Source organism: Lepisosteus oculatus, chromosome 24 (assembly GCF_040954835.1).
Source record: "Lepisosteus oculatus isolate fLepOcu1 chromosome 24, fLepOcu1.hap2, whole genome shotgun sequence".
Lineage (NCBI taxonomy): Eukaryota > Metazoa > Chordata > Actinopteri > Semionotiformes > Lepisosteidae > Lepisosteus > Lepisosteus oculatus.
Genome location: NC_090719.1, coordinates 3,193,265 through 3,218,548, shown reverse-complemented (window position 1 = coordinate 3,218,548; position 25,284 = coordinate 3,193,265). Strand labels below are relative to the sequence as shown.

Sequence of the window (25,284 nt, the reverse complement as noted above, 5' to 3'; positions counted from 1 at the left end):
GCCGTGCTACTTTCTGGAATGGAATTCATAATATCTGTGTGATCTTAAATCTGCCTCCTATTAATGTGGCAATGGCTCCTTTTCTTCCCGATGTTTGATCCTGAGCACACACGCACCTGTATAATAATGCAGTTAGTGAAATTCCAACTGGAGTGTAGCCCCACTGCACAGCAGATCGAAGGGAGAAATTAGCAACTGCGATTCATCGATTGAGTTCAGATTAGGAAGGCCAGGTTATGCTAGACCAGGGTACAATTTAACCGGGACATTGGAAGTTGACACCGCTGAGCTCTTTACTGACCAAGTAGTCAGGGCATCAGTTCAATGTCTCATCCGAAGGACAGAACTTTCTACAGCCCAGTATTCCCATTCACCAAACTGGGGCACTGGTTAGGAACTTGTGGTACAAATGCATAGGCGCCACCTACTGGTCCACCAGCGCTACTTAAAGCAGCTGTTTTTTTTCCTCCCAGCCCAGAACTGACCTGCGTAGCATCTGAACCCCGACAAGATAGTCATTAGCTGTGGTGTGCCCTCTCACCCTGCTTTAGGCCATAGAAGTAGTTCAGGTGGGGAGCTGTCAGCATGCGCAGGCTGCAAAGGAACAAGTAAAGGTTTATTCCCAGCAGAAAAGAGGAGAGAGGAGAAAACGTCTCAGTTTTTGAGCCTGTGTCAGAGCTTGTGCTGGGTTTCCTTTCTTCTCTTTTCAGCACAGAATAAACTTTTACCTTTTTAGCCAGCAGCTCTGTCACCCTGCTGCTCACCGCTGGCAGCCCCACTGGAGCTCAGCAGGTGGGAGCCTGGTCAGTACCTGGATGGGAGACCTCCTGGGAAAAACTGAGGCTGCTGCTGGAAGAGGTGTTAGTGGGCGCTCACCCTGCGGCTCATGTGGGTCCTAATGCCCCAGTGTAGTGACCGGGACACTATACTGTAAACAGGCGCCGTCCTTTGGATGAGACATAAAACCGAGGTCCTGACTCTCTGTGGTCATTAAAAATCCCAGGGCCTTTCTCGAAAAGAGTAGGGGTGTTACCCCGGTGTCCTGGCCAAATTTCCCCCTGGCCTTTACCAGTCATGGCCTCCTAATAATCCCCATCTCTGAACTGGCTCCATCACTCTGCTCTCCTCCCCACTGAGAGCTGGTTTGTGGGGAGCGTTCTGGCGCACTATGGCTGCCGTCGCATCAGCCAGGTGGGGCTGCACATTGGTGGTGGTGGAGGGGATCCCCATTACCTGTAAAGCACTTTGAGTGGAGTGTCCAGAACAGCGCTATATAAGTGTAAGCAATTTTAATTATAATTATTAATTTACTCGTTCCGTTATTTGCTAGAAGGCTACATCATTGGCATGATGTGAGCTTATATATGGCCGTAGAACACTCTATCAAAAAGAGTAAGGAGACGTCTTACCAAATCAGACAGATTTCCACGCAGGTAAACACAAAGACATATCGATGGCAGGCAGGGCACAGAAATGCACAACTCCCATTTCTAGAAGAGTGTGCCCAGGCTGGATACACAGGCTGTGCCCCCTGAGCTTTTGACCAGCTGCTCCGAATCTCTTTCACTGCTCAGTCTGCGTCTCGCCCATCTGCGGAGGTAATTTAGCCTTTGAAGGACAGAAAGCTACAGGGAACAATGATGCCCCCACCTCACTTGACAGCCAGTGAAAGTGTTTCTCTGGGGGTCTCCAGCCCCCTGGCTGTTATCAAAGGCCAGCTAGCTCTGATCACTCTGCCTTTTTATATGCACGGGATTTTAACCATGAAAGCTCAGCCCCCATTTCTCACCTAGAACAACTCCATTGTCCTCTCTGAGAAAGGAGTGTGTTTGTGCAGGGGGTCATTCTCACAGACCACAGTGGGGATCCCCTTCTTTAGTATTTACACCCTGTTAATGAGGTTCTAAAAGGGACAAAGCTGTGGAAGTTTTTTTAATTAATATGTGCCAGGGCTGACACTTCCATGGATAATTAGAAGGACAAAGATTCAGAGCATTACGGTTTCACAGAGGCCTGTGTGGGAGATCCAAACAAAAAGAAATGTGTGTGTGTGTGGCGCTTAGAGATCTTTAGTGACTGTTTGTCTCCACCGCTAATAATACCGCTGCCAATAATATCTTTTCTATGTCATACTTCTTTGGAAATGCAATCTACTGGGGAAAGGCATCAACAGCTCTTTGTAGAGTCATGAGTTAGTATTAATAATAATAGAGGTGGCAATTGCACCAGCAGCAGCAATAAGAATAATTACACTTATATAGCGCTTTTCTGGACACTCCACTCCAAGTGCTTTACAGGTAATGGGGAATCCCACTACCACCACCAGTGTGCAGCCCCACCTGGATGATGCGCCAGTCCGCTCCCCACACACCAGCTATCAGTGGGGAGGAGAGCAGAGTGATGGAGCCAGTTCAGAGATGGGGATTATTAGGAGGCCATGATGGGTAAAGACCAGGGGGAAATCTGGCCAGGACCCCAGGATAAAACCCCTATTTTTTTTTTAGAAACACCCTGGGATTTTTAATGACCCATGAGAATTGAATCAAGACCTCAGTTTTAAGTCTCACCAGAAGGACAGCACCCTTTTTACAGTATAGCGTCCCCGTCACTATACTGGGGCATTAGGACCCACACAGACCGCAGGACGAGCGCCCCCTACTGGCCCCACTAACACCTCTTCCAGCAGCAGCCTCAGCTTTCCCAGGAGGTCTCCCATCCAGGTAGTGGCCAGGCTCCCACCTGCTGAGCTCCAGTGGGGTGGCCAGGTAGGAGCTGCGGGGTGATATATCTGCTCACAGCGAGCTGCAGTAGCTGCTGGCATCCGTCATAGGAGCAGTAGAGGTGGTGGAAGACGCAGCAGCAGCAAGGGAAGCAGCAGTTGTAATGGTAATAGAAACACCGCAATGCGATCTGCTCAGTCCAGCGCAAACAGAGCACGTTCGGCGTCTCACAACAGCGGCGAAAGTGCGACAGCCAATCACGTTCGGGAGACGGGCTGCGGAAGAGAGGATCGACTCCCGGGCACCAGCGGAGGACCGGCGTCACAGTCTTTGGCGTCTTGATCTGTTGCGATTGACCTTCTGGCGTTTCTGGGTCGCCCTGTTGTGTCCACGGCCATTTATCCTCCCCCCACCACCACCACCACCACACCACACACACACATGCAGTTCCCTGGGGCATACAGTGCACGTTTCTCTTTCTGAAGAGGAAACGAATTCCTCCTAAATCCTCCTTTTAACACCAGGATCAGAAGGACATGTCCTCTTCTTCTGCATTGTCTCCCCTCCGCCCTCCTCTCTGCGTGGCCCCCCTCCTTCCCCAATGCAAACACTACAGTGAGCAGGGGGGGGGGGCTTTGTTTAGGAATTAGGGATGTGTTTGAAGTCAGCCTGGCGGTGCAGTGTGAGACACCCAGACAGTAGGAAGATGGCTTCATTGTGGGAACCAGAGGGGACATCCCCACATAGTCGATACTCCCCCTGAAGATTTGGAAATCTTTTTTTTCCCCCGATTCATGGTACAGGAGGTAGGGGGGAAGGCGGATCTGACAGATCTTGAGTCCTGGGTGACATTCTGACTGGGGGATCCTTCCGTGTGGAGCTTGCACGTTCCCCACGTGTTTCACCCCTCCCCCGGCGTGAAGTCCAGTCCTGGTGAGTGTTCCCGTACTTGCTGGACACACTCTGGGTCATCATGGCCCTCACACAGATCTGTAGACATCAGACCAGGAGGGGCCTGCAAGAGAACAGGAGGCGCTCCTTTACACAAAGGGTGGTGGGAGAGTGGAGCAAGCTGCCGGGCCATGTTGTTGAAGACGATACCCTGGCTCCTTTCAGTAAGTTTCCTGGCCAAATTTCCCATTGGCCCTTACCAATCATAGCCTCCTAATAATCCCCCTCTGTGAATTTGCTTCATTACTCTGTTCTCCTCCCCACTGAGAGCTGGTGTGTGGGGAGCGTTCTGGCGCATCATCCAGGTGGGGCTGCACACTGGTGGTGGTAGTGGGATTCCCCCTTACCTGTAAAGTGCTTTGCGTGGAGTGTCCAGAACAGCGCTATATAAGTGTAAGCAATTATTATTATTATTATTATTATTAAGTGGTTGGATGAGATCTTGTGAACAATTAGCAACAGACTTACACCTGCTTCCCAACCTCAAGTGATAAAGACGCCTAACAAGAGTTTCAAATGACCCGATTCAACTCGTTATTACGACAACTTAGCCGCGGAGGTAGTACACTGATCACACCTCCGTAGTTCCTGTTGATTATTGTAATTCCCACATTTAACCACAAGGTGTCGCTAGCAATTCAACCCTGTTTTCTTCGTGTAGCTTCGTGAAAGCGGCCCTGACGAAAGCGTGGCGAGGAGAAGCCAGATGGGTTTTAAAAAATAAGCTCCTGCTGCAGTGACGTAGTCACAGCTTGATCTGTATGAATGACTACAGAACTTCAGTCCCCTCCCGGGTCCCTATCATCCTATTTCCGCAAAGTCCCTCCCGGGGGGCTCTGGAAAATAACGACTAGAACGAAAAAAGTTTGTAATTGTCAGCTCAGAAACCGTGGCCGTACGGTGTATTTATTAATCAAAACACAATGAGGAATGTTCCGAAAGTGATCATCTATAGGTACTTAGTAGTGTGGATGGATGTCAGAAGAATTTGCAAAAGGCTCGTAAACACATCTTTAAAAATGTTTAAATGCACGATTTACAGTCCCGTTATGCTCATTTTGATGAGTGTTGCGTTGGTTTGTACAGTTGGTTTGATGCAAAGTCGCCTTTCAGATGAATAATTTGCGTTACGAATGAACAACAACAGCAATAATAATAATAATAAAATAATAATAATAATAATAATAATAGTTTTCTGTTCTATTGCATGCAGGTGGCGTCTCTGCGCTAACAGTCTATTCCTAATCATCATCCAGCGCCCCCTAAAGACTCGGTGGGGGCTCAGGGGGTCGGACAGCATAAAGGCACGAGGGTCATACACTGTGGGGGGTGAAAAGAGAAAGTCCATATGAATGTTCCCATGAATTCTTCCTGTCTCCCTGCGGGGCTGGCTGCTGGGGGCTGCCGGGGGGAGCGCCCAGCGAGCTGGCCGGGCGGCGGTGTGCGCCGTCCGGGGGGGGCTCACTGACAGCCCCCGCGGCCGGCCCGTTGATCCGCGGGCCCGGGGTGGGGAGGGGGGTCCCCAAGTTCCTGGCGCTCACGCCGGCCCGGTTGACGGCAATGTGAATGGACCTCAAACGCCGTCTTTGTGCGCCTTTGTCCCGCTCCGCGTTTGAAGTGCTTTGTTATGCTAAAGGCCGATCCCGCAGTTCTGAATGGAGTTTCCTAGTCCCGCGGATCTGCAACCCAAACCATCCTTTACAGTCAGTACTACCCCCCTGCATATTTATCAGCCATTTAAAGGGTATCGGATTCTCAACTGATCTCTGCACACAGCCGCCCACCGCCTTTTCAGCGCCCAAACCAGATTAAAACAAGATGAAGAGGCAAGGCGGTGGGGTCAGGCCGCACACGCACGGAGAAGTTTGGGAAAGCCGGGAGTCACGAAGTTAAAAGCCCTCGCTCGGGGGGGTGGGGTGTTAAAGACCCCGTCCTCCCTTGCTCTATGACGGCCCTTTTATCTCTCGAGCAGCCAGACCAGACAAACCGGTTCCATTTCCTCCTCGGTCCTCGCCTATTGTGTGCGGCTGTCGGCGGGCACAACCGAAACCCACGCCACGGAAAGTCGTTTTCGCTCGCCGCTTGCCTTTAAAATACGGGTTTGAAGTCTTTTTGACTTCCAAGAACGGGGCGTGACCCCTACACGCGTGGGTTGGGGGGTGGGGTCGTAACTGTTTAACCAGTTACAACGCAGTCAGGCCAGAAAGGCAGAAAAGACACGAGTTGATCTCCTCGGCTCTGGCGACGGCCGGAGCCCTCGAGTGTGCTTTCGCCTCTGCGAAACTCCTCGGTTTGTTTCCGAGCTCGGCAATAAAATTCCCAAATCCGTGACTACAGCGCGACGCAGAATTGTGCGTAATTAGGCCCCAGTGCGCGTTGCTATTTTCCTCTCCGGATATTTCTGATGCACCGAAATTACAAAAGAAAAGAAAAAAACACGTCACCACTCTGGATAGCTGGATAGCACCGGCTGTCCTTAAATTACCGATAAAAATTTGGGGGGCCCCCGTTCACGGGAGAGAGAGAGAGAGAGCCGTGCTTTGAGTTACTCGCTAGGAGTGGTTGTGAATTTTAAACGTGGCTAATTAGCTCAGGAAGGGGCACGCAAGGGCTCTGGTACAAGACCATAATTATGATGTACGTCCAATTAAACGAAGGACTCCTGGTCCACGGCGCTCGCTGGAGACCGCGGCGCCTGGATTAGCGATCCCGCGCTCTCGCTGCAGGTGCGGCCCGGCGCTTGGGCGCGTTAGTCGGGCTGCGAGAGGGGAGGCTATAAATATCCCCATAATTAAAGGCGATGACAGGAATCCACTCCGGGCTCGCTAGCAAATCATTCTGGATGTCATTCAGTGGTTACGGAAAGTATTTTCAACTCTTAAAACCTATAAAATGTGCAGCGCGCTGCCCAGACCAGCGAGGGAACGTCGTGCAATTCCTTCTCTCTCTCTTCCCCGTCCAGAACGTCTTCATCAAATTGCCCCCTCCCGCTCGATTTTCACACGCATAAAAGTAGGTGCGTATATTTCTTCTGTCGTTGTTTTACTGTTTCTTTCTTTTTAGGTAAATCCGATCGGTGTTCCACCGGGGGACACTTTTGGTGATCCGAGTTCAGATGGCATCTTGTTAATCTTTTAATCTTCGACTGGCGGAGAACGCGTTTCGAGACGGAACAGGTCGTGAGATTGGTAAAACTAACACACACACACACAAGTGAGACATCTTTAGTTTTTTTTTGGTAATTGAGCGAACAGGACCGTGAGATTGCTACACAAATTTAAAACTAACACACACACAAAGTGAGACGTATTTTGTAATTAGCAATCTCACCGGGCCTGTTCGCTCAATTACAAAATACGTCTCACTTCTTGTGTGTTTGTGTTACAGTTTGTTTAGCAATCTCACCGGCCCTGTTCCCTCAAACTTCAACACTCACACACACACAAAAGTGAGACGTAATTTGCAATTGAGCGAACAGGGCCGGTGAGATTTAACAGCAATTCGGGTGCTGTTTTGTTTTGTTTTTTGGGGGGTCAAAGAGACGATACTGCGGTATGAGACACCCTTCAGGGCTCTTCAAAGGCGTGAAGAGTTTAATAGTCCAGCGCGCAGCCTGACGCATCGGGCAGCATGAGGAGTTTTTCTTGAACGGTGTGTGTGTGTGCGCGCAGGTCGCGTCAGACTGGGCTGTCGCGCGTGGCGGGAGCAGACTGGAATCCGAATCCACGGGGCTCTCGCTCATTTTGGCTCTCGAGCCCGTCCAGATGTTCTGGTCTCTCGCTGGAGCGCGCGCCGCATACCAACATCCTCCGGCGCGGAGCGAGGCCTCCTGCATCCAGACCCTCGCGCTCATGCTGCTCCCTTCTCTCTTCCCAGATATATATTTGAATCGTCACTTTTCTATAGATACACACACACACCCCCGTGCTTAATACGTTTAATGATTGACGTATTTATAAGTGCATGTGTTCCATACGTATGGTTTTTTTGTAAACACACACACACAAAGCTATTTTTGAATACAGTCCTCCGCCCTTCTGTTATTTTATGAGCGTTGGGAGGACGGAACTCGTGTCGCCTTTGGGAACTGGAATTGTGTTTAATGTTTACTTAATTGGAACCGGGAGCTTGTCCTTCTGCGGCGCAAGACAGTACCCCCTCATGCTATAAACAGCGGGGCCTATCAGTATTATTGAGAGCCGCTGTCTTTTTTTTCCCCCGTAGATGCTTATAATTGAGGTAACAGGTGTGGTTAAACTGGCCCTGCCCTTGACCGCCACAGACCCCTGCCGGCGGTGAGTTAGCTCGTCTGCTGTTCGATCGGGCGGGGGGGAGACAGCAGGGGATTGTGTGATTAAAATCCAAATAGGAACTAGTGCTCGGTTCTAGCTCGGCTAGAGAGAGCCACGCTTCTTCCCCGCCTACCGAACTGCTTTCAATGCAGGATCTATGGTATATTTACCCAGTTGTATACCGCACAATTACGAGTTCTTTTTTGGATGACAGTTTCTAGCAATGGTAGTCATTCCACCTCAGAGCTCCGCACTTCGCCCGTCGCCATGAGCAGGGGGTCAATTCGCTATACCGCGCCGGTGACGAAGTTAACCCCGCGGGGACCCGCGAGTGGGAAACCACCGGGGAGCGCGGTTGAAACCGAGGACAGGGGACACCGCTTCAGGCCGAGCCTGGTGCGGGCCCGGAACTGGCCGTCCGACCTGACGGCTGAAGGATGACCCCGGAAACGAGCCATCCCATTCTTCTCCTTTGCCAACTTCCCTGGGCTGTCTCCAGGCTGTGTGAGCTGCCGGCGGGGGGGGATCATCGATCCCAGACATCCTAGTTCTCACGAATCAGCCCCGTGTAGCCGTGACTAGGTCTCGCACGGAGACCGATGTAGCCACATCAAGCCACATGGCCTGAGTTTTGGGGATGGATGGGGGGGCGGGGAAGGCAGTGACGAGCGCTGGAGAAAGAGAGACAGGAGAGCGAGCGGACGGGACCGGACTCGGCGGCGGGGTGATTACGAGCGAGCTAATGAGGGCACGAGAGAGCAGTTCTTTAAACAGACATCGATCATGCTGTCAGACGCCACGCCCCCTTCCCTGCTCAATGGCTCCGGGGGGGGAGGAGGCTGCACCCCTGTGACGTCACAAAGGAAGCATTTAAAGGCCCGCTCGCTCTGAGTCTGGCGTGAGTCTTTCCGGTGTGGCGTGTGCGGGCTGTGCTGTGCGCTTCCAGTTTGGACAAATTCGGATTTTTTTTTTGTTTTGTTTGGTTTGGTTTCCTTCTCTCCTTGAGCGTAGAAAGCTCCGCGCCCGTCCCACGCCGCCCCCCCCTCCACCCCCTTCTTTTGGGGGGTCCTTTGCTAAACTATAAGTCTCGGACGCGGGCGCGCCTTTAAACAGGACAGGAGCTCGCCGAGAGGGGACCGAGCGGGGCTGTGCTTCTCTCCGGTCTGTCCTGCTGTACGATAAGAAGAACAGACTTTTTTTTTTCTTCCCCCTGTCGGTCTTCCGGGGGAGGGATACGGCAGGACTTGAGGGCTGAATCAAGTCCACGAACAATTTGTTTTAAAGTGAATTTCCCCCCCCCCGCGGGACGGCTTCGTCTTGTGATCTGCACCTCCGCGGGACGGGCGACTGCTTGCGCGCTGCCCGGCAAGGTGAGTTGTCTCTCGCCGCTCAAGTCTCTTCCTCCCGGTCTGTGGTTCGGGGTTGCGCCCGGACTCTGTCTGTCTTGCTCCCGGCGGTGTCGCACGCCTGGAAATCGGAGGGGATTAAAATGCTCTGCAGGGTCCGAAGGTCCGTGTTTTTAAGTTCCGAACAGACAGCAGGCAGCGTCCCCCGGGGTCCGGGCATGGGCGGCGTGCCAGGCGAGGGAGACGAGAGCGATCGGGAGTAGTTTCCCTGCCGGCCGGGGTCGGCTCGTTCAGGCGGCCCGGAGCGATGAGCGCTCCTCCGTGCCCGCTGTCGGACAGCGCAGACCGGGCTCCGTTCTGCTTTTGTTGTTGTTGGTAAAAAAAGGAAATGAGAACTAAAAGCCCACCGCCCCCCTTACATCCACACACACACACTCACGCTTAGAGGTACACGCAGTGCTCTAAAAAAAGCAGATTCCTCAGCTGTGTTAATTAAAAAAAGAAATGACTTCTTCTAATGAAACGGTGAGGTAGTTATAGTCCCCGAGCGCATTATTATACGAGATGGATATATTGCTAATCTACTGTGGTGCCAACTTGTCTGACCGTGGCTGAATGTGGCGTTGGCATGCTTTTTTTTCTTCTTAGGGCGGTATGTCGAGTTGGAGGGTAGTCAGAGGTAATTTATTTTAATTAAGAGGCCCCCACCATCTCCGGCCGAGTTTCACAGCCGCCGCGGGGGGACACACTTGAGTTCTGCCTACGGATTTAAACTTGGTGGTGGTTGTTGTTGTTTTTTTTTAACTTCAGCGCTGTAAAGGCATGGTTTTGGGGTGTTGACATTCTGCCCCTTGCTTTGTGAACATGTCTCGGGGATTGAGAGGGGGGGTAGAGACGGGCTGATGGATCTCCAGACGCCGGCTTCCTTCATTTTGAAAGTTCATCGCAGGTTTTTAAGAAACCTGTTCGGTTTCTCCCGGGTCATACCGGTTTGAGAGCACGCAGGCGTGTGGCGAGAGAAAGTCGGGACTTGTGCGGTTCTCGTGGGATGTCCGAGTCTATGCAGCGCTGTTCTATATTTTTCTTGAGAGTTGATTTGGGCAACAGACCGAGATTATTCCCCAGCGAGTGGAGTCATATTTTCAAGAAGACGGCCGCTGTCGCTGCTCACTTCTCTCCTCGTTGTAGGAAAAACTTCCTTCATCAGCCACAGCCCTGTAAATTTGACATCGCTCTCAGACTTTGACGTTAAAATCAGTGCATTATCATTCCTGTTGTCATTAAGAGATTCATCCCTTGCGTCAGACATAAATCTGCAGATACTGTTTGGGAGGGCATGGGCGTTTTTGTACAACGGTGTCTCGGTCGCATTCTCCTATGTTTGTTTTAAGAAGTGGTGTAAAAAAGTCGCTTGGGAAGATTTATACAGTCTTCTGAGGTGTCTTACGTCGCTGTGTACTTTCAAATATCTAAATATCTCCGCTACAGAAAGTCAGGCTTGGCTTTAGTAAAACAAAAAAAATAATTTCCATATTCCTCCGCCAGCGTCTAGCAGTTTTTCTGTGTGGAAGATTTAGAGATTTTTAATGAGAAGCGTTACAAACTCCCTGCTTTGTATGCAGGAGGGGGGGGTGGGGGAACTCAATTGCAGAAAACTACGGCGGGCGTTGAATGTACTTGGAAAGTGTTGCAGGATTGTGGGCTCTTCAAATGTAGGTTTCGTGACTTAAAGAGCGGGGGGCCATACAGTACAGCTGTCCCGGCCGGCTCAAACACTTTGTTTTGGCGGTCGTCAAACGTTTTCGGAGACCAAGGTCAGTAGTGAACTCGACGGAGTGACTCCCCCCCCACACACACACACGTTTTATTTCGTTTAAGGCGGAAACGGCCGCTTCTGTTACACTGTTGTTATCGCCATTTTGTCGTAATTAACAATTCGCAGAACTTGTAGGCGTATTTAAGTCTTTTTAGAAAGCGGGACGAGACGTCGGGGAGAAGGGGGCTGCGCTATTTCCGTTAAAAGACGCGAGGGACCAGCGTTCCCCGTGTGAAATGGCGCTATATATACACGCATTACGCTATATTAGTGTGGGTGGGTTGTCAATTAAGAGTCCCTCGTCCCGCAAGCCCGAGCGCGGGACGGCTGTGAGGGCACGCGGCGGCGTGGCGTCCGGTTTCCCCGGAAACGTGCTGCGTGCGCGTCCCTGCGGAAGAGGCCGTCGCAGGAGCGTCAGGAGTTGAGCACGGGCGGCTCCGGGCTGCGGGCGTCTCGTCAGCCCGATCAACGGCTTGTTTCAGTAAAGACCTGGTCTGGGGGGGGCAGTAGTACAGTGTAGTGACTTAGGGGGAGAGGAATGGGGAGGGTAGCAGATAGGCCATGGGCTTGTGAGCTGTATAATGGCACTTTTTTGGGGGAGCTTTAGGAATAATATAATCCTTACACTTTTATAAAGCACTTTTCTGGACACCCCACTCAAAGCACTTTACAGGTAATGGGGATCCCCTCCGCCACCACCACCAGTGTGCAGCCCCACCTGGATGATGCACCAGTACACTCCCCACACACCAGCTCTCACTGGGGAGGAGAGCAGAATGATGGAGCCAGTTCAGAGATGGGGGTTATTAGGAGGCCATGACTGATGGGCCTTGGGAGGAGGGTTGTTTCCCCTCTTGCCTCAAAAGAACATGCAGACTCCACACAGAAGGTGCTCCTGCTCAAACCCCCGAGAGCACAGATGCTGAGCCCCAGACTCTGTTCCTCCCTGTCTTTTCTATTGCTCTAGCAGATTATCAGTGCCCAGATCACTGAGGTGGTTGCTGTAAAATAATTAATTCTACTCGGGTTGGTCTTGACTGCTGGAGCAGGGGTGGTGTGATAGCCGAAGAGATGGGAGATCGTTTCAGTTCCACAACTCCGGCACCCTGTAGCTCCCAGAGCTGGCCGTGTGTCTCTTTAATTGACAGCATTAGCTTAACTACAGTGGAACCCGTGTGTCTCAAGCCTGTAGCTTCATGTGGTGTGTTTGGCAAGCCGCAGTGTTAAAAATGTTTGACTGAGCAGGTTTTCTTTCTCCTTGTCTTATATTGGATCCAACTTTAAAAAAAAAAAACAACAACCTACTAGTATAACGCTTCTTGTAGATAAAACTAGGGGGCCGCTAATGAAAACCCTGGATTTTTTTGTGTCCAGGGCTGTTCTTTCCATTGGGCAGGCAGCAAGCCCTGGGGAAGGACCCCTGATGGTTTAAATGTGTGAAACGCTGGTTTTATTTGCGAGTCGCTTATAGGTTTGCAATTAGTGCTGAGGGTTAGAGCAATTCAGGCAGTCGAGGCTGTTTTGAAGTTAGTAGGTCGTTGGTCCCTGGGACCCAGCCGGCTGCGTCTCGAAAGAAGTATCGGCTTGTTCCACACCTCTACCACCCTTTGGGCAAAGCAGTCCCCCCCACCCCCAAACTTCTCGGTTTTAAATGCGCTCTTGCCACGTTCCCACTGTTGCCCTGTGCTGTTCGCCGAGCCCATCCGAGGCCCACACTATCCGGGATCGCAGGGAGTGGCTGTGGAGTTGGGTCCTGTTTTCCGTTCCACTGTGACCCTCTGCTGCTCCGCCTCTCTCGCGTGAAAACTTTCTCGTTGCCCGGGAGCTGTCGGGCTGTTCGCAGTTGCTGGGCTGGATCTCCGGGAGGCCCATCCCAGCTCCCAAGACTCCGCTGTCACATCTTGCCCATTTGGAGATGTGCCACCAGCGTGCGACGCGTCCTCTCCCGTCGTGGAAGGCCCGTGAAGCCCAAAACTGCCGGATCAAATCACGGTGTGAAGAGGTGGCACCGCAGGGGACGTTTGTGGAAGTCGTTCCTTTCTCGGAACGCGTTCACAAAAGCAGTCCGTTCGCTTTGCACACAGAAAATTAAAGTTGTTTTTCTTGATCCGCTCTGCGATGAAGTTAGAAAGTTCATCGAAGCTGGAAAGGAGCCGAAACGGAGCTTGCTGCTTATTTTCTAAGAGGTGTGTGTTTTTTTTTTGTAGCTTTAAAAGTACAGACCTAGCAGGGTGTACACCTTCACTTTCTTAAGAGGTTCATTGAAGACTATCCTGCAATTTTTTACCCTCTTTTATAGAAGGATCCTACTGTACTGATGTGGTGTAGACACAAAATGACCACTTAAAAAAAAAAAATTGACATCTTCCTGGTCTTTCATCTGGCCCCTCTTTCTGTAGCAGGGCTACAACCCGTCTCTCTCTCTCAGAAGAGAAACACTGCGATGTCATGGCGAGGGGGGAAAATAAAGGCATGGAGCGATAAGTGAGATAGATATACAGGAAAAATAACAAGGCAGCTGGGCAAGAAAATAGGCTTTTGTCCTTTTTCTTTTTGGCAATTGGCGATGGTTGTAATTTTGAAAGCACCCCTCTGGAGAGCCAAAATCCAGCATGTTTTTACGGGCCACCCTTAAATCGTCAGTTTTGTCTCGCCTATGGAAGCAGGCGAGGGCTGTATTTAAGCCGTGTAAGGGGGAAATAAAAGCTTTTTTAAAAAAAAAAATTAAATGCAAACACCCTGCAATTCTGTTTTTAATTGAATCAATTAATTGGCTTAAATTAACGAAAGCTCCTGGTTCATGTCTTTTACGAGGTGGTGATTTAAGGGGTGACCCGCTTGGACTAGGGTCAGCCACCCCTGAAATGTTCCATATCCAAATCCAATCGCAGAGTTCGGCTCCACCCGGCTCTGTGTTTATTAAACCGCTGACCTGTGGGATGAGCAGGACAAGGGGTGAAGCGGAGGTCCTGGAGTGGATTGTAGTGGAATGGACTGCCGATTGACCACCTTCTCCCCTGTGGGGCTGTCAGGACGATGACGACCCAAGGGAACTGCTCTGTGGTCCGGCTCAGTCCCAGGTGAGCTCTGTCGAGAAACTGGACTCATGGAAGAGTTCTGTACGGATGAGTTAAGCTCCCTCCCATTATCGCATCGGTTCCGCTTGCTGGGGGCTGCTGTCCTGCAGGTTTCCAGGGGCTCTTAAAAACTCCAGCTGCTCAAGAACAAGGAAAAGCTCCACTTTGTCCGATTAAGCAAATAATGAGCTCAATTAGGTAATTTAGGGCTGAGGAGGAGAAGCAGCAGAAAGGTTCTGGCCCTCCAGGGCTGCAGTTGTAACCCCCTGGTGTGATCAAACTACATGTGTAATGTACTTTTAAAAGCCAGGTGTGCCCAATTAAATTGTGACGGCTCCTGACCGAGACACCTGCCCCTCTTCAGCAGCAGCTCAGCCAAGTTAGTGGGAGTTTTTCCACTTGAAGGAATGTTCAGCCGAACGGCAAAAAAAATTGTCTCTAATGCTTTGGCTTTGAAAACGCCCCCGTTTCCATTCCTGAAGTTCTGTTGACGTGCAGCCCTGGGAATTCTGAACCTGGAAATAAGTACATCTCTGTTTGAAGAGTTCTGGACTGCTTAAACCCTAAAACAGAAGGGGAAAAAAGTCCAAATCCTAAAAACCTGGTGTGTTTATTGCGTTTTCTGAGCTAGTTCAAGTTTTACTGTGGATACGTGGGGGGAGAGGGGTGTCTCAAATCTTCCAATAAAAAAAAAGTATAATTTAGCATGTTGCCTCTGGACCGGAATTGTTGATTTTGGAATGAGAGAAGTCTGTTTTGATACTCGGTCAGAAGACTGTATTATTTTTTTTTTTAATCCCGGGCCTGACTGAGGCACAGCTATTAATACCATCATTGTTACTGGGATAACTTATCAGACCGTGTCTGCTTTCCAACACTGGAATATTGTTTTCTTATCCAGTCTGGATTGGCTGATAAGCTTTATAGATGCCGCTGTAAACTGCTGGGAGGTGTGTGTGGGGGGGGGGATTTTGAATGCATGCCTTTTGTGTTTGTGTGCTCAACTTGCTCATCAGCAGCTCCACTCCATGGTATCTATAGGCAGACGTCCCCATCTTGCCTTTTGAAAATTGGCCTGCACCATCGCTAAAGCATCCAACAAAACACTCCAGTTTTCCTTGGTCTCCAAAGGATCGCCCTGCCTTTTTGTTGAATCCTGATCGCGGTTTATTTTTTCTCCCTTATTGCCGTAATTCACTTCCTGTTCTGTCAAACCAGTCCAGCAGGTTCATGGAATGCTGGATCTGTGTGCACAAACGATATCCAAGCTCCTGGAGCTCTCTTTACAGAGTCGCTCGGAGTTGAGATGTAGCATGTTACAGGTGAGAACTGATTGCAAGGAATGGCAGTGGTGACTCTGTGCAGACTGGAGTTGCAGAGAAAGCATAACTTGGCTGCTTTAAAACTCGCGTGCTCTTGGTGCATTGGAATTGAGATGAAATGATGGTTTGTTCTGGTCTGCAGAATGTGTTCCACAGCTGTGATCCTTGCTCCTAGAGTCGACCTGCTTTGATTCCACCCCAAATATTAACAATGGAGCAGAATTTGTTTTGGCTTAATTGGGTGCAGTGAGAACTGTTCTGTGCCTTAAGCTGCCCGGAGTAGTGACTTCCTTTTAAAACTGGCAGGCCTGTCTCTTTGGTACAGCACTTCCCTGCCCTGGAGTCTCTCGCAGCACATTCAGTGATGATGGTTCCTGTTTTACAGTCATTACATGATTGGCTGTTTGCAGCTCTCTGATCTTTTAACTTCTCCCCGGCCGTCGCCCATTAGACACAGTAGTCAGAAATGCAGGCTTGTCTTCAATTTAATACATTTTAACTACCTCCTGCTGTCTCAGTCATGTCTCCTGCTCGGCTTGGACTGCACTTAATTTTAGTTCTTCCCAGGCTTCCAAAACCCACCAGGAGAGCAAAGCTTCGCAAGCGCACAGCCGTGGGTGCTGACGCACCTTGTGGCATCACAACAGCCTGGTTTATGCGTGGTGCTGTACCAGGGTGGGTTGGGTTTACCGCTACAAAGTGGCAGTGAAACAAATGGCAGGCAAATCGGGTTAGTTGACTCAACTCCCCCCAAGGAGTAATTCGATTGCCGACCCACTCTACCGGTCACTGGCTTCCTCATTCTAGAGCACCATGGGGGGCTCCTGCTCTCCTGTGGGCTGGTGGGGGCTGCTGTACGTCGTATGCAATCTGGAGCCTGGAGAGCCGCGAGGTCACACTCTTGCGGAACCTGTTGGCTGGAATAGCTAGATCTTTGGCATCAAGGGGGGGTTGCTTCCTGGTAAAGCAATTGGCTAATTCCTTCCCCGGTAATGCACTGCCTGACGTATCCGGTCTCAAATTGGAAACAGGCTTGGGGAAGCCGTGTGCTTGCTCACAGCCTCGCCTGTCGCTGTAGTGGCAGGTTGCAGCCAGGAACAGAGGCTCGGGTCCCTGTAGCCCCCCCCCCGGACCCCCACCAGAAGCTTCTCATTATCCCAGAGCGTGGGAAAGCTGGCCCGGCCTGTGCCCTGAGCAGCCGAGAGGCTGGCACTGGTCGCTGGTTCGCTCCAGGTCCCCCTCCTGCGGTGAGGTCAGGTGGTCTTCCTGTGCCCTTATTACCCCGGAGCGACCCCGCAGGGTGGAGCCCCGCGCTGCCCCCTTTTTGAGCCGTCTCCAGTGCCTGCTTCCTGCGGCCCACTCCCGAGGGGCGGAGGTGGGGAACCGGGTGGTACAGGGTACGGACGTCGGCTCGCCTCTCCAGCTCTCTTGCTCTTTACACCCCCGCTGCAGTCCGGTCTCGTGTTGCTCCTACGTGAATTCCAAATTCCACTTCCTGTCGGGCCTGTGGGGAGTGGGGTGGTTGCAGGGATGCCTCCCGTTCCACAGCAGGTTGGGGACGGATGAGGACCCCAGGCTTTCAGGCTGGTATGTAGAAGTGAAGGCCAAGTGCCAGGACTTACAGGCCTTATTGTGAAGCTCAAATGTGTGAGGAGAGACATTTGGCATTAAAATAATCCGGGTGGGGAATCGGAACATGCATGCGCTTGGGGTAGAGTGCGTGACGGTGAGCACTCGAGAGTTTCCACGGCAGCGGCCTGTTGTCAAGCCCATGACCCGGAAGCAGTTCGGGGTCGGGGTCGCCGTGAGTGCAAGGCAGGCCACCCGAGCCGTCCTCAGCCGAGCTCTTCAGCTTTGACGCGTCGCCGAGATGGGGCGCGCGTCTGACTGCGGTGGCCGGGCCCCCCCAGCAACTAAACCTTGTTAATCTTGGGGTGTCAAACGTTCTCTTGGATTGGCTCGGGTGGTTGGTCAGAAACTGCTGCCAGGGGCTGGGAAGGGGGAGGTCAACTAGGGTAGCTGTGATACAGAAGAGGCTCGTTTGGGGAACGTGTTAATTGACCACAGTTTGCAGCTATCTGCATCCTCCATGGAGGGGTCAGACTTTAGTGTCAAGCTATGTTTTAATATCATGCTTGTTTATTGCTAATTATTAAGACAATAGGAGATCTAACAAGACTATTCTAGAATGTGCTTTCCATGGGGTTAATATCTTGCTTCCTCTTTTCTCCAAAGAAACGTCAATCAAACGCCCTGTTGTACGAAGTGAAGTGATCCGAGTTTTGAAGTACTTGGTACAACAAGAGAGTACAACAGGATTGCACCACATGGGATTCGAACCTGCAACCTTCCAGTTGTGGGTCAAGAGCCTTGACTTATTATTGCTTAGCCCTCATCTGGGAGCAAGGCCTAAAGGGGTTCATGTGAACCCCGAGTTCCAGTGTGAGGATTATCGACTTGCTCTGCACTGGGCCTCTGTTTTTAAAACTTTCTGGGCCGGTCGCTGTTGATTTCAGACCCAAAGCTGGCACCCCTTAAAGACAAAGGTTCTGTCTGTGCCGTCTGCCGGCTTTGTTCCCCGCATGATCGTCAGCGTGGGAAAGGACCAAGAGTAGTGTTTAATACAGAGCGGTGGGGCGGCGAGTCTCCCAGATGCTGGAGAATCTAGAACGTGCCGGAAGCAAAGATCCGGTCAGGAGGAACCTTTATCCCGGGATGTAGCTGGATTCTGCCCCTCTGGAGTTGGCTTTGGAGTATAAAGACGTTTTGTGTGTGTGTGCGCTCCCGATTTGTCGGTCTACGCGATCCGAAACCCACATGGTAGTTTGATCGTGAGCGCCCCCTGCTGGTTGCCACCTTGCTTGATTTTTAATTTTTTTTTTTTCCCTCTACCCTGTTTCTGCTTGCTCCCCCAGCCCCTGCCATGGTGAACAGCCGGTCGGAGGCGGTGGCGGTGGCGGGGGGCGGCTCCCCTCCCCGCTCGTGCGCCGGCTGCGGCGGCCGGATCGCGGACCGCTTCCTCTTGTACTCCATGGACCACTACTGGCACACCCGCTGCCTGAAGTGCTCCTGCTGCCAGGCCCAGCTGGGCGAGATCGGCACGTCCTGCTACAGCAAGAGCGGGATGATCCTGTGCAGGAACGACTACCTCAGGTAAAGGGGTCAAGGGTCGGAGGTCATGGGTGAGGGGAGGTCAAGGGTCGGAGGTCATGGGGGGGTGCCCGTGCAGCCTGCTTGTGCGTATAGGTAGGTGAAGCCAAGGTGCGAGTTGGGCGACATGCTGGGGAAAAAACAGCCGAGTGGCAAGGAGAGAGTCTTTTGAAGCCGAACGAGGGACGCAACAGCGCATCACATCGATCGCCCGCAGTTGGTGGGTGGTAGGTTGGGGGGGGGCATTTCAATCAGGATTTTGTTCTCTTGCACAGTTTGCAGCTCAGCAGGGAATCGTGTTTTTTTTTATGGGGGAAAATCGAAGCCCAGTAGCGAGGCAGGGGCAGGAACAGAGAGCTCCTTCATCACGCCGGAGCCTGCACCGAGCGCCATGCCGGGTTTTATGGGAGAAGGTGGGGGATGGGGGGGAGGACGGACCCTGCCAGGCTCCGAGCTCTCGGCCTGGCGTCTGCGAGAGCCTGGCGTGGGAACACAGGATGGGCTTGTGCCCCCTGGCCTGCGGCACTGCCAGGGAAAAATGGCGCCAGTGGGCACGCTTCCATTCTCCGGGGGTAAACGGGATCCTGGAGGCCTGCGCGTGGCCACATTCCAACAGGAACAGAAGAGGGGTGGCCACTAGCTTTTTAAGGGCAATAGCCACACAGGGCTGGGTTTGAAAAGTTTACCGTGAATCAAAGCTGGTATACCTGGGTTGCACCCCAGGGGGGTGTCGGTGGGGGGTTTTCTGGTGTGAAATTCCTTCTTTATTCCTGCAGCGTCGAACCCTATGGTGGTGCCGCTCCTGGTGGCTCAGAAACCAAAAGGTTGTCCCGGCGTGGTAAAGAAACCGCCGCCCAGCAAACAAGGGTGTACCTGGCAGAGCTCGTCCGAGCTGAGCCCCATCAGGTGTAAGGGAGGCCTGTAGCTTGCCAGCCCGCGCACTTTTAAGAATGTACCGCAGCGGTACACCGGGTGGTCTCCCCTTCCGGCGGCGGTAGTGCGTGCGCGTGCTCTGGCCGCGCACATTGTCGCGTGTATGTAAATTACAGGGCATTAAATATGCATGACGCCGCTAATCCAAAGGGCATGGCTTTGTTGTCAAATTGCGCACCGCGGAGGTTGGAGTCCGATGAAAGGACAAACATTAATTAGGGAGAGCCGAGTTTCTCTCTGGCGTCCCTTATTAAATTACTGTTTGAATTCAGATCAAAAATTCATTACGGCGTGCAGCCGGAGCTGGGATGTTGATGAGGGGAAGGATGGCCAGCGGGGGTGGGGGGAGGCTGGCTAGGGCCACGGCGAAGGGAATGCGGGAGGGGGGGGGACTCTTTAGGGGGTCCCTAACTTGGATCTGGGAAAACCCCCTAGTTAAATGGTCCAATTAAGGTTTAACCCACTTGTTTGAAACCTCTGTTGGGCTGCATGTATTAAAGGGGGGTTCAAAAGCGTATCCCTGCTATGCATATGTCTGAAGGAGGTACAACAATTCCACACCCTACAGGGGGTGGCAAAGTCGCCACTGGTACATCCTTGTGAAAACCCTGGAAAAAGAGCGTTTTTCCTCCCAGCTCCGGCGGCCGTGGGTTTAAGGAGAGAGTCCCTCCTGGCGCAGGCTCAGGGGGTGGCTGTTCAGCCCGAGAGTGACCCCCTGCTGGCCTCTGTCCTCCCTGCAGGCTATTCGGACACAGTGGGGCGTGCAGCGCCTGTGGGCAGTCCATCCCCGCCAACGAGATGGTGATGAGAGCGCAGGGCAACGCCTACCACCTCAAGGTGAGTCGTCTCCGTGTCCCCGGATCGGTCGACACCCTCCCCCGCGTGAATCATTACCCACATTTCAAATACCGAAAGCCAGCTTTGAGATGCCGAAAAAAATTCGAAACCTCTGCCAAGGGGTGTTACCCTGGTGTCCTGGCCAAATTTCCCCCCTGGCCTTTACCCATCATGGCCTCCTAATAACCCCCCTCTCTGAACTGGCTCCATCACTCTGCTCTCCTCCCCACTGAGAGCTGGTGTGTGGGGAGCGGACTGGCGCATCATCCAGGTGGGGCTGCACACTGGTGGCGGTAGTGGGATTCCCCATCACCTGTAAAGAGCTCTGAGTTGAGTGTCCAGAAAAGTGCAGATAAGTGTAGGGAATTATTTGACTTGTCGAGTGTTCGCATCACATTCCACAAACTAGTACTGGGTGAGAGCTCGCGGAGCTATGGAGTAGCAGCAGAGATGTGATGCTGTTTGCCATGTCTTGCTTTTAGTGTAAGAACTCGATTATGGGTCCTAAAGGCGTTAATGAAAATTGTATGTAATTGCATGAAGCAAAAGAAGTGATCATACTGTTCTTCAGTATGATTAATGACAGCTAGGTAAGGACTAGGTTTTTTTTATTGCTAAAACCAGTATGAATGTTAATGGGTTACTGTTGTCATTTTTGGTGGAGGGGGAAAAAAGCTGCAACCTAAAAGAAAAAGGACACCCGGGAGATTGGATTCCCCTGGGAAAACAAATCAACTTTATTATCATTGCAAATCCAGGGAACCGGAAGTCAACATTTGTATTCCAAGCAGAACCGACTATAAACGAAAAACAAACTAGAGACAACTGGAACGGTGGTTGTGCCTAAACAATAAGGCCCTACCAAAAAAAAAAAGTATTCCGGTCTACACCCATCCACACTAACTGAAAACAAAAAGACACAACACGTCCCAAAACCCCCACAGCACTCCACTGTCTCCGTTCCCCGTGTCCAATCTCTCGGGTCTCGTCTTCCCCTCTTAAACGCTCCCACCTCTTCTACTTAATTGGCAACACCTGGGAAAAGAGAAAGCAATTAGGGGTGGGGAAAATAAATAACGTCCTCGGCTGTAATGTCCTTTCATCAATTAACCTACGGGATTAATAAAGTATTATCTATCTATCTAACGGGATGCCCGCCGTGCGCGCGCCACCCTGAGGAACGTGTCGGGGTGGGGGGGGGGTGTGTGGGACGGCGTCTGACTGGCTGCTTTGCCCTTCTCCCCCCCCCTCAGTGTTTCACCTGCGCGACCTGCAAGAACCGGCTGGTCCCCGGCGACCGCTTCCACTACGTCAACGGGACCATCTTCTGCGAACACGACCGGCCCAGCGGCGCCGCCCTGCTGTCCAGCCACCTGCCCCCCCTACAGAGCAGTGCGCTGCTGCCTGACCAGAAGGTAGGAGAGAGAGTCTCTCGGCTTCCCGGCTGTCCCTGTCCCTTGACGAGGTGTCTGTTCTCTCTCGTTGAGGGGGAACAAAGGCGAGCGGGTTTCGCACTGCATTATGGGATGCCAAAATTGCATTGTGGGTATGTGCTGGGGCATCATTAAAGGGTGACGCATTGCAAGTCAGGTGTGAAAGATTTGCCCCCTGCATCTTACTAACCCCCCCCAGTATTTTTCTCTTTTTAAACATGTCCCCCAATGAATCCATCCCTGGGGGCCCCCAATACCATGAGTGAGCTCTACAGTCCCAGGCACTGCCCCGGGCTTGTGGCACAATGCCACATGTTGCTGTACCCGGGCAAAAGGGACAGCGATGACAGTCCAGCTGCCAAACCGCGGGCGGTGGGCAGTTCTCGTGCCCTTCAGGAAGGCGGGGTGGTGTCTGACAGCGGGGACAGTCTGGCCTTCGCTCAGAAAACCGAGCAGCGGAGGGTCGTTGGTTGTTGCGGACGTGTGCAGTCGGAGAAGGTGTGAAATCCTTGTTCTAGTTTGCAAACTGACGCGGTCCTTCTTTCGTCTCCAGGTCTGCTGAGGTGGTGGTCCTGGGTTTGGGGGCGCAGGAGGGAGAGGGACGGAGCGCGAGGACAGTTGGGGTGGGGGGGGGACTCTGTCCCTCTCCCTTCCCACCGGCGTCCCCCGCTGACAGAAGGACACTTTCGATCTGCTCCTGATTTTTCGGTGTTGTGGCGTCGCCTCGTCGTAATGTCACTGGACCAGAATAAATTATTTTTGGAAAACAAGAATGGGGGGTGGGGGAGAGGGAGAGATCTATGTCCATATATATATTTGTATATACTATAAAAAGAGAATGATCAGATTTGGGAGGAGAGGAGGACAGGGAGGAGATGCTGGGCCAGGCAACGGCAGAGATTTGTCCGGTTAAGAGACTGGAGTGGGCTGAAGAGGAGGGACCAGTGCCCAGGGCTCATCAGGATCCACGTGGAGACCTAGCAGAGAGACGTCCCCACTACCGTGTTCTCCACTCACCTTGATCCCCGCGATCTCACTGCAAGAAAAGGCTGCCTTTTCCGCTCCGTGTGCAAGAGACCCGAACTCCCTGAGGTCCTGCTTCGTGGCCGGCTGTCGAGATGCGCCCAATAGCAGTTGGGCTGGTCCGTTCCCATCTTGTGTGGTGAGTGCGTGTGAGAAACAAACCTATTTCACAGTCAAGGGATTCCCCCCCCTTCCCCTTTGGGGTAAAGAGATCAACTGGCTTTCAAATTGTAGGGTGGTGGGGGGGGGCACAGGATGAAACTCTGAACAAACGTTAAAATAGGCAAGGGACTCCCAACAGGTGGTGGTTGGATTCAGGAGAAGTGGGTTCCATTTTTAAAAAAAAAGCTTAACGAGGTTCCCCCAATGGAAACGTTAGGGTGGCTCCCGTCTCCCCATAGTCCAGTTCGTCCCTATCGGACTGCTCCCCGCCTACAGGACCGCCTGCTGCGGTCCGGCCCGGCCCGAGTCTTTAAACTGACTTGTTCTGCCTTCTGTCTCCCTCTCCGTCTCTGTCTCCCTCGTGGGCTTGTACAGTTTTTTTTATTTTTGTTTTTCTGGTGGTGTGGGGGGGGATGGTTAATGAGGGGGGGGAGAATGGTGTACATTTTAAAAGAAAAAGGTATCGTGCATTCTATAGTAGAATTGTTTTTTGTGCGGCATCCGGTTTTTAAGTGGATGTCAAATTTTAAGAGCTGTACAAAAAAAAAGTAAGAACTTACTTATTGAATTATTATAATAAAAAAAACAACCCCAAAAGCCTGTTGTAGTCTGCTTCTTCCCTGGCCGCATTGGCAGTGCTGACCGGCAGAAGGGATCAAATGATGGCTTCTGCACAAAATAAGAAGCTGCCTCAGTAAAGCACTGCGTGTTTGTTATAGTTCTACTTTTTGTTGCTGGCTACATTTCTAAACGCTCGGCAAACATTCCCGATTTACCCCGAGGGATGGAATTAAAAGGCTTGAGCTCTGACCATTACAGAAGCAATTAAATGCGAGTGTCTCTCATGCCGGCGCACACAGGAGGCTGACTTTTGGTCCGATCCTGCGTGTGAATTTAATGAGACTTATCTACGTGGCTGGCTAATTAAAAGGGAGGGGTTAATTTCTCATCGGCAGTGGAGAAGAGAAGGGGGGGGACGACAGTCCAGCGCAAGCACTGTTCTTACCATGCTGCAATTAAAAAAAAAAAAAGACCCCAAACTATAATCCAGCCCTGTTCTGTTTTTCTGCCCGGTGCACTGCAAATTTAGGCACCGACTGCAGTGCACTGGTGGGGGGGCTTTTTAAGATTTAAATGAGTAATTTTTTTTAAGGCTTAGAGGGAGGGATCTTGGCATTCTGAGCTCTCATCCTGGTTAAACATTAATGCCTCCGTTAGGCCTCTCCACAGCTTATGAATAAACACATTTGATAGGAAAGTATTCGATTCTGCAGGGTGACTGGGGTGCAGTGGTCAGCCTGGTTACCTTGGTGCCTGGGTTTGATTCTGGACCTGGGGGGGGGTGTCTGTGTGGAGTTTATATGTTCCCCCTGCGTTGGGGTCTCTGGTTTCCCCAACAGTCCAAATGCATGCTGATTCTTCTTCTGGCTAAAAACTAGCCCTGTTGTGAGCATGTTTGTCTGGCCTACTAGGAACTGATGTCCTGTCCAGGCTGTACCCTGCCCTGATAGGCTCTTGATCCTGTATTGCCTAAAGCAGTTAAATGAATGGAGGGATTCAGTGCCGTGTGAGTTTGGATGCCTACTGTCGATCGGTTTTGTTGCCGCTGGGATGTGTCTTTAATATTTTATTATATAATGTCTTTTTCGATGATACCTGAGCACTTGAAACATCTTGTACTATACAGGCAGCAGCTCTCCACCTTTGCCATTGAAATAACTAATCCCATACAACATATCCTGTGTGTATCATCAGGCCAGTAGTGTACTTGAAAGCAAATTCTCTCCCTTCTACAGGCTGGGTTCCACCGTTTTCAAATAGGCAAAAGTTTGTAACTTGTTCACATAATCCTTTAAACTTAAAGTAGGCCGTATTTTAATGGCAACCCATAACAGAGCTAGTCACAGCCTGGCTGTTAAACCTTTTGCAGTTGAGTCAGAATGCGTCTGCCATATTTTTGGAGAGAGAATGGATACTTTTAAAGGGCTAAAATAAAAACTGTTCAGGCTCCTTTGCAGTCGGTGTCTGCATTGGACTTTGGCTGGCTCTGCAGTCACAAAGGCCCTGGTACTTTTGTGTAGGTGCTGATATTCCATCAATTATTTATTCCACGTTTGTGATTAAAAAGCATCAGGCAAATTCATTAACGTATGCAAATGATCATAATTGCAATTATCTTCATATCTTGATAAGCACAAAAAAAATAAATTCTGCACAATCTG

General features: G+C 51.4%; 1 protein-coding gene across 1 annotated transcript; it reads left to right on the top strand.

Annotated features, from left to right (window-relative positions):
• The first annotated feature begins 8,841 nt into the window (after positions 1 to 8,841).
• On the top strand, positions 8,842 to 23,656 carry lmo4a (LIM domain only 4a). Its single transcript, XM_069183303.1, has 5 exons — positions 8,842 to 9,333; positions 18,440 to 18,677; positions 20,348 to 20,444; positions 21,698 to 21,859; positions 22,431 to 23,656. The coding sequence occupies exons 2-5, from the start codon at positions 18,448 to 18,450 to the stop codon at positions 22,437 to 22,439; spliced, it is 498 nt and encodes a 165-aa protein (XP_069039404.1). The 5' UTR covers positions 8,842 to 9,333; positions 18,440 to 18,447; the 3' UTR covers positions 22,440 to 23,656.
• The last annotated feature ends 1,628 nt before the right edge of the window (positions 23,657 to 25,284 follow it).

Bases quoted from the DNA above. Each gene is read 5' to 3' on its own strand.
- lmo4a (XM_069183303.1), top strand. From the start codon at position 18,448: ATGGTGAACAGCCGGTCGGAGGCGGTGGCGGTGGCGGGGGGCGGCTCC. The intron at 18,678-20,347 runs GTAAAGGGGTCA...TCCTCCCTGCAG, and splicing joins TGCAGGAACGACTACCTCAG to GCTATTCGGACACAGTGGGG. The intron at 20,445-21,697 runs GTGAGTCGTCTC...CCCCCCCCTCAG, and splicing joins GCAACGCCTACCACCTCAAG to TGTTTCACCTGCGCGACCTG.